The sequence below is a fragment of the Lutjanus erythropterus genome, chromosome 1 (assembly GCF_056507025.1).
Source record: "Lutjanus erythropterus isolate fLutEry1 chromosome 1, fLutEry1.hap2, whole genome shotgun sequence".
Classification (NCBI taxonomy): Eukaryota; Metazoa; Chordata; class Actinopteri; order Lutjaniformes; family Lutjanidae; genus Lutjanus; species Lutjanus erythropterus.
In genome coordinates this window covers 42,428,927-42,437,543 of record NC_139317.1, presented here as the reverse complement: position 1 = coordinate 42,437,543, position 8,617 = coordinate 42,428,927, and the positions used below count along the sequence as shown (strand labels likewise).

The 8,617-nt window shown below is 40.9% G+C and overlaps 1 protein-coding gene across 1 annotated transcript in view; it reads left to right on the top strand.

The window, feature by feature from the left end:
- The first annotated feature begins 2,041 nt into the window (after window positions 1–2,041).
- The window catches only part of znf507 (zinc finger protein 507), a 32,626-nt gene continuing 26,050 nt past the window's right edge, over window positions 2,042–8,617 (top strand). The window contains exons 1-2 of the mRNA XM_084722065.1: window positions 2,042–2,178; window positions 5,631–7,994. Of these exons, the coding sequence (XP_084578191.1) occupies window positions 5,634–7,994 (2,361 nt within the window). The 5' untranslated portion in view covers window positions 2,042–2,178; window positions 5,631–5,633. The remainder of the gene's footprint in view (window positions 2,179–5,630; window positions 7,995–8,617) is intronic.

Sequence of the window (8,617 nt, the reverse complement as noted above, 5' to 3'; positions counted from 1 at the left end):
AGTATTTATAATAAGCTGTTTCCACCCCTGCAAATAACTGTAAATACCTTGTTTTAAAAAACATTAAAACTCAAGTGGATGATGAAGGACTGGACTGCAACTTTATAGCTGCACTGTGGACTCCACTTGAGTTACAATGATTTTTAAAACAATGTATTTATAGTTACTGTTATAGTTATCGTTGTTGGTGTGGGCCACCCGTAAAAAGCAGGGGTTGAAAAGAGTGTTTGAATGATAAATTAATTACAAATAAAATAATAATAAAAAATGTTCCAATAAAAAGCTATATACACTATATTAACATATCACTTATGAGCATGATGGATGATTGCACAGGACCACTTCATTTTAAATATAACACTTGTTTACATGTCAAAGTTCAATCATTTTTAATAGCAATAAGTGCGTTTTTTCCAGAAAAAGTAGTGCTGAGAAACCATCATGTTTAATATTACTAACTGTGGTCAGAATGATTGAAAATTTTGATAAAAAAGAGACTAGGGGAGTAACAGGTTACATGTAATGGGATTAAGTAATCCTGTATTCCAACTGGCGACTTGTCCAGGGTGTACCCTGCCTCTCGCCCAATGTCAGCTGGGATAGGCTCCAGCAGCCCTGCGACCCTTACGGACTAAGCGGTTACAGAAAATGAATGAATGAATGAATGTATTCCATTACAGTTACAGATAAAAAATACATAATCAGATAATGAAAATGGGGATTATTAGCAGGATTACAGTTTTGAGATAAAGAATGATGTACTGATACACAGTGCGCACACAGTTGCCAATTCATTATCATGGGAAAAAATGCTTCACTGGGTGGAACTCTCAACATTTTTTGTCTTTAAAAAAATCAATGAATTGCACACAACAGTGGAAGGAATAACTGAACAAACTAATAAACCCAAGAGTGAACATAAATTCCTAAGAGCTGCAACAGTTATTCTATTATTATTTGACAATTAAATTAATCTGCATCTATTTTGATAATCAATTTATCATTTTGAATCATTTTTTAATAAAAAAAAAAAAAATCCACCTTTTCTGATTTCAGCCTGGCAACTGTGAATATTTTCTGGTTTCTTTACTCCTTTCTGACAGTCAACTGACAAAAAACAAGGATGTCATCTTGACACTGATCAACATTTTTGATCATTTTCCGACATTTTATGGTCCAAATAACTGATTGATTAATGAAGAAAATACATTCAGCTTCTTCAATGTGAATATTTTCTGGTGTCTTCACCTCTCTCTGACATTAAACTGAATACTTTTGAGTTGTGGACAAAACAAAACATTTGAGGACGTCATCCTGGACTTCTGATCAACTGAAAAAATAATCGATTGTGAAAATAATTGTTAGTTGCAGCCTTAAAAACACTATATCAGGCTAATCAGTGTAACCATATTTTTTATTGAGGAAATCCAAAAGTTACTGTAGTAAGTTGCAATACTTTAAATAGTGTGATACTTGGACTTAATGTCCTGTTCCATTCAGGTCAAACAGAGTCAAGGTGCTGCATGTTGAGCACTACCTACTGAAAAGGCCCAGGTCTGTCTGTCTGTTGCTGTTATTTTAATTCTGATAACTGTTGACAGGGCGTTGCTGTAAAATACCATAAGGTTCAAGGTTCAAGGTTTTTATTATTCAGCATTGCACAATGAAATGCAGTTGTACCTCCACAATGTTACACACGCAAATAAAGATTACAGATTGTTTTTTCAAATATTGAAATTAAAACAAAACAGAAACAATAAAGCAGACAGAGCAAACTATAGAAAAACAGCACTAGAGGCAGAAATAAAAGGGAAAACTATATTTACCAGATGCTAAATATAACGAGATTATTAAAAGGAATGAATACTGTTTCTTGCAATGAGGAAGTTGAAGACTTTCTTTATAAATTGTCACGTGACCCCTGACCTGAAAACGCCGAAAATGTAGTTCGAAAATGTGACGTCGTGCTTTACGAGCAGCTCTTGAATGCAGCACCAGACAACCTGTCAATCAGCGGCCCGCGTTGGTCACCTGACCCAAACTCCAAGTCACGTGACTGATATTCCATCCTCGCCATTTTGCAATGTGGGAGAGAGGGAGGCCACTTTTTATGGCTAACGAATAAAACAAAGCAGTTTTATGTGTTGAGGACAAAGAGCGTCGAGCCTTTCCTTGTCAGTGAGTATGTTTTCATTAAAATACAGCCACACGTTCTTTCGTCACTCATTTACTGAAAAGATCATTAAAATGCCCTTGTAGTTACGTGTGTAACTCGACAGACTCGTGTGTCTGTGTGTGTTTGAATAGCAGGCTAATAGTGAAGCTAACAGTGTGTGTCCTGCTGCCTTTCACTCAAATGTCGTTTTTTCTCCACATGAAATTCCCTGTAGTGTCGTAGCAGCTCCGGCATGTCAGCTAACATTAGCTAGTAAATGTGGACGAGTTGTTATTCGGTGTTTGAGTGTGAGTTGGGAGGCTGCGATCAACTTCATTCTACAGAGGAGTGAAAGTGGATGAAATATTTTTAGACTCTGACATAGCAGTTGCTCATCTGAGACTGGTTACAGCACGTGAGGGTGTCTGCAGGGAGCTTACAGACCACTGCCACATTCAGCTCCATAAAAAAGTCTATTAAATGTACTACACAGGGCCTAGATTTTGTCTTTGCAATTGGCAAACTTTTGAGTTATTTGATCGTGTGTCATTTATTTGTTTGGTTAAGACATTTTCAATTAGAATAAGTCCACCATTGTTGCCTGAATTATTCTTGGATCCCTTTCAAACCTGGATAATAGCCAGCAGCCTAATTCTTGCATGTGGTAACCCTTCTCCAAATGTGCATCCTACTGTTTTCATATTGTCATAATATTGATGCGGAAGTAGCAGAAAGAGGAAGGTGAATTGTGGTCAGCAAGCGAGGAAGAGGAAAGTGGATTTGTAGATATGAAAGGAATAAAACCACATGAGTTGGATAATTTCCCCTCCAGCTCAGTTTGTAAACAGATGCACATGGTGTACGTGTTTGAAAGCCTGTGTATTGAGCAGCAGTGGCAGGGCTTATCATGAATGTGTTAAGCAATCACACTAATCATGGTGGGGGTCATTTGGGCTGGTTCTTTTGAATTCAAAACTGAGTGAAAACTAAAGATGTAAGACTGATTAGCTATTTATGTCTTTTTGGCTGCAAAAAAATATAGATTTACTCTCAAGAGATGTAAATAGTGGAAGTTTAACTGTTAGAACCAATGGTCACTGTTTGACATTTTCAGTTGTTTTTCCTCTGTTTCACTGTGTAAAACTCAGACTGACTCGCTAAATCCTTACCTTTTAACTCAGAATGCTGTGCTTACACACAAAAGGTGCATTCATGTGCTCCTCAGGTGGTCCCAGTTTCCAAGATAGGAAGTTGGTATATTCCAACTTGGGTTTGTTTTTGTTTTTTTAGGCCGTAGAGTGGAAACAACATTGATGCTGCTAAGAGTAGAAGGAAGAAGTGTAATGTAAGGGACTTGTTATCAGGGTTAATTCTAATTTATAACGTTTGTTTTTAATCTAGGTCACTCTACATGGACAGCAAATAACAGTTACAACTTAATACTATTATTACAAATTATATGTGATGAAAAGTTATATGCAATATGTGAATTAATACAAAAGTATCGATCAAATATTTACTCTTGTCCACCATATTTTTGTATGTGACATCAACAAATAACTTGGCAACTTGTGTAACAAACTTTTCTCCTACTTTCTGAGATGTTGTTCTGACTTCAGGGGGAATTCACATGAATTTTCCCAGTCGGGAAATCATTTTTCCCATTATTAATACACTAAAAGTGCAAAACTATAAATCACATGCTCAGTGTGTTCAGTAAAGTTAAGATGCAACATGTGTTTGCAAGCTTTTATCCTCATTTTAACCAGGCACAGCTTGTTACCACTTCTTTATGTCCAGTACCAACATGGCTACCTTTAATATCTTTTGGTACCAATATAAAACTGCCTTTTCCCTCTCCTAAACAACTAAGCTGTTGATCAGTTAATAATACATTTGTATGGTTGTACTTTGCTTAACCTGGCCATGTACAAATCATCATGCTGCGTGAAACAAATATTCTACTCCCACAAAGGAAGAAATACATAGCCCACAACATGACTCAGTTATGCAGTACTGCTGCTTCTTCTTATTTAAAGTTTTTCAGACACTAAACTTTTAGCAGCATGTTCAATTGGTCTGCACCATTCAAACATTTTAAATTAAATCTAGATTGCATGAACTGCACTCAGCTGTTTTGCTTTTTTTTCTTCCTTGAGCTTAAAATATCTCAACATAGCTGACATGATGACAGTGCTGGTAACAGGTCTCACCTTCTAGCTACTGTTCACGTGACACATGATCTGTGTTACTGTGACACATATCTTCTTACTCACAAGTTTATTTAAGCACTTACCTGATAGTTTAATCAAACTGATCTTATATTTCTGTGCCCCCAGTATCTGAGCCAGTGAGTTTAGCAGGTTTTGGACTGATACTGGTGCTATCAAAGTGGCACATCCCTAATTTTAACCTTTATTTTATTATTTGCCCTAGTGAGTGCTCAGCACTACTGCCATATATTTCAAATGTAAGGCAGCAATGAAGACAAAAATTCATTTTCTTTTGATTACTGTCAATGTTGCACTGTTCATTTGTGTAAACTGTGGTACACAACAGAAACTCAGAGTCACAATAATTACTTTTGCTGATAAATCAGACTCTAGACTGAATTATTTATATTTACAGTCGCTTAATTCAATTTTAAAATGCAACAATAGTTCAAATTTAGGAGTGAACACGCCCACATACACAATTGTGGTGGCTTAATAAACTGTGAATATATATTACCTAAGAGTACAGAATTTTGTGTCTAAAGTTTTTGCAAATTTCAGCTTTGGTGTGAAAATAGACCCAAAGCAATTGTAAATTACTGGAAGGCAACTCAAATCACACTTTTAACTAGCCTGTAGAGCTATACAATACCTACAGTATCTAATATTATTACTACTGAATGTAGATGTTTATTTAATTATTTCAGGGACAAAAATGTATTGGTAACTGCTTTGATATTCATAATCCAATGTAAATACTGCATTGCAGGTTATCCATAATTGTATATTAATAATTTTTAGTTTGAACTTGACAAAACAAGCTATTTGAGAATGTCACTGTGGTCTCTGGAAAGGGAGTCACTGTTTTTTAAAAATGACTGATTAGGTGGAGAAAAGTAGGCTAACTGTAGATAGCTTCTGTTGACAATAATTGTTTCACAGACATTTTACTCCTAAATAGTGGTGGGTGTTGTGCCACTGAGAAGAAAAGTCATTTGTAAGCTCAAACAGCAGGTAGATTGTCAGTTATAATGTAACTCATCTAGAGCACATAAGATGTTTTGCCCCTCTTTGCTATAAGAATATGCTAACCTACATAAATATGCTAGGCCTAATTGTTTAAGTTCTGTTTCACAGACACCCCGACAGAAATAAAGTTCTGGAAGAACAGTTAAACACTGTTTAAGATTATCTGTATCTGATGAAGCATATAGCACAAACCAGTTTACACAATCATTTCTTTGTTCCCTGCTGTCTGCCAGGTCATGGAGGAGATCAGCAATGTCGCTGTACTCATCACACACTCCTCCACTGCCTCCTCCTCCTCCTCTTCCACGCCGTCGGCACTGGGATCCCTCTCTCAAACCCAAACGCAGCAGGCAGTAGAGGACGACACCTCACAGGGGTTCCAGCAGAAACAAGCTGCAGATTCTCTCATCCAGGTCATTGAGAAGCTCAGCAAAATCGTGGAGAAGCGGCCACAGCGCCGATGCACCTTGGTGGGACAGAAAAGAGGAATCCAACAGGCCTCTTCTGCAGGGGGGGTAGGAGGAGGTGTAGACGGGGCGAGGGGGAGCAGAGGCAGCTCTCCCTATAAGAAAATTAAGAGGAACTGTAGGGAGCAGGAAAGTGTAGAGGAGGTGATGTTAGAAGGCAGCACGGCTAACAGTGCTCTTTCTTCGCCCGTGTCAGGTGACAGCAACAATAACGTCACCTCCACAGTAACGGAGTTAGCCAGCAACCCCAACAGCAGAGACCACAAGCGTATAGTAACATGCTATCAGTGCAGCTTGTGTCCTTATGTCTCCCAAGCGCTGCCCTTGCTGAAAGCACACCTGAAGCAACACAATGAGCAGCACAGTGACGTCATCCTCATGTGCTCCGAGTGTCGCTTTACCTCCAGAGACCAGGGCCAGCTGGAGGAACATGTCAGGCTACACTTAAACAATGGAGAAAACCTGAAGATGAATTCCACAAATACCTACAGTGAAGGCACGGGTGAGGTTTTAAGAAAGCAGGATGGGGACTGGTCTGGGAGTGGTGGCAGTATAGGAACTGAGGTGATCAAAAGCTCAGTGGATGGTTCCAAGGAGCTACCACAGAAGAAGAAATGGTATAGCTACGAGGAATATGGATTGTACCGCTGCCTGATCTGCAGCTATGTGTGCAGCCAGCAGCGAATGCTCAAGACTCACGCCTGGAAGCACGCTGGTCTCGTCGACTGCTCTTACCCCATCTTTGAGGACGAAGATGGGACTCTTGCAAGGAGAGAGGCCCAGGCTGCTGTTAACACCGCCGGAACCAGAGAGGGATTAGTCGTTCTTTCCCCGGCCCTTCAAGATAAAAGCCTCCAAAAGCTGCCCACTGCCTACAAGCTCCAACTGTTTGCTGCTCCGTTGGCTGTCGAGAACAAACAGGATGTGTTGACTCATCTAGTTTCTAATCACAGTGAAAGTCCAAAAACAGCAGAGGAAGAAGAGGAAAGTGTGTACCCCATCAAAGACCTGACCTCTGAGGAGCCTGTGGTGGAGGTGCAGGTGACGACAGAGGCCGACTCCGAAGTGGAGATTGATAGTCACCATGATAGCACCTCGATCACGGACAGCTTACTGTCATCAGCTCAGAAGATCATCAACAGCAGTCCCAACAGTGCAGGTCACATCAATGTGATCGTAGAACGCCTTCCCTCAGCTGAGGATTCGGTCATGGCTACTAACCCGCTCCTCCTCAGCCCGGATGTGGACAGGGACAAGAGCTTACTGAATGTAGAGGAGGAAGGGCGCGACCATGTGGAAACAGCGAAAGATGAGGTATCCTCCGCTGCTGTAAGCAGCGATTCTCCAAGGGATGAAAACATTCCCCCAGCTGGTCGCAAGAGGACTCATTCAGAGTCCCTCCGCCTGCACTCTCTCGCTGCTGAGGCTCTGGTAACTATGCCGATGAGGACCCCCGAGCTCTCCAGCGCCAAGGTAAGTGTGAAGAGCATTGCAGTCCAGACACAGAACCAAAACATGGGCCAGAAACTTGTCGAGGTGACTACAGCTGGACAGAAGGCCTCTGATGTAGGGACAGCAGCAGCTCTACTGGACTTAGAGCTTCACAGCAAGGTCAAAGAGGAAGACTTGGGGTCCCTGGGTCTGGGGGATGGAGATGAGGAGGGCCCTGCCACTAAGGCCGGCATCAGCCTGTCATTGCTGACTGTCATCGAAAGACTCAGAGAGCGCTCGGACCAGAACACCTCAGATGAGGATATCTTAAGAGAGCTTCAGGACAACGCGCAGTTCCAAAATGGAGCTGTGGCCGGTGTGGTCACAGGAAACGGAACTGGGAGTTACATGTGTAGCATCCCAGGAGTGGACGGGTTGGTCGCCTCTCCTGATGGCGGTCTGGTGGACTACATCCCCGGCAGCGAGAGGCCGTACCGGTGCCGCCTGTGTCGCTACAGCAGCGGCAATAAGGGCTACATTAAACAGCACCTACGGGTGCACAGGCAGAGGCAGCCATATCAGTGTCCCATTTGTGAGCACATTGCCTCAGACAGTAAGGACCTGGAGAGCCATATGATCCACCACTGCAAGACCAGGATGTACCAGTGCAAGCTGTGTCCAGATGCCTTTCACTACAAGGTGAGCAGACCTCAACTCTCACATGCAACATTTTAATCCTGTTCCTTCATATCTTATCCAGTAATCACATTATTTAAGTAATATATTATCTAAATATTTATGGCTGTGTATCGGCAGCAATCTGACACAGGGGAAAGCTTGAAATTAAGGATGTCCTTCTGTCCCAGGGACAATAAAAATGGCAGCTGGAACACAAAGATTCAGTGTCATGGAAATTCTGGGACAGTAGAAAAAGTCCTCATTTCAAATGAAGTTACTACATTGCTGCATGAGGGAATATCATTTTAATTGTTCAAATGTGGGGTGGTTCTGACACAAGCTCTAGGCTGCATCATACCCTGGTGTTTAAAATAAAAAAAATTAATAAACAAATAAAATGTTCCAAGTTTGTGTGTAAATTTCCCCCTCACCGATAACTGGACTTTTACAGTTCTAATTTGCATTTTTGTCTATGTCGTCTTTATTTTTCTCAAAACACATTCTACAGAACCCTGAATCGGAGTGTTTGCATCAAGACAATAACATGTTTAGTTTTCCTACATAAATGATATTTATTAGTGCCATTCTGTATTTCCCCTGGTCAGCCACACTCCACTTGCAGTGGCTCTATGCCCCACAGTTTG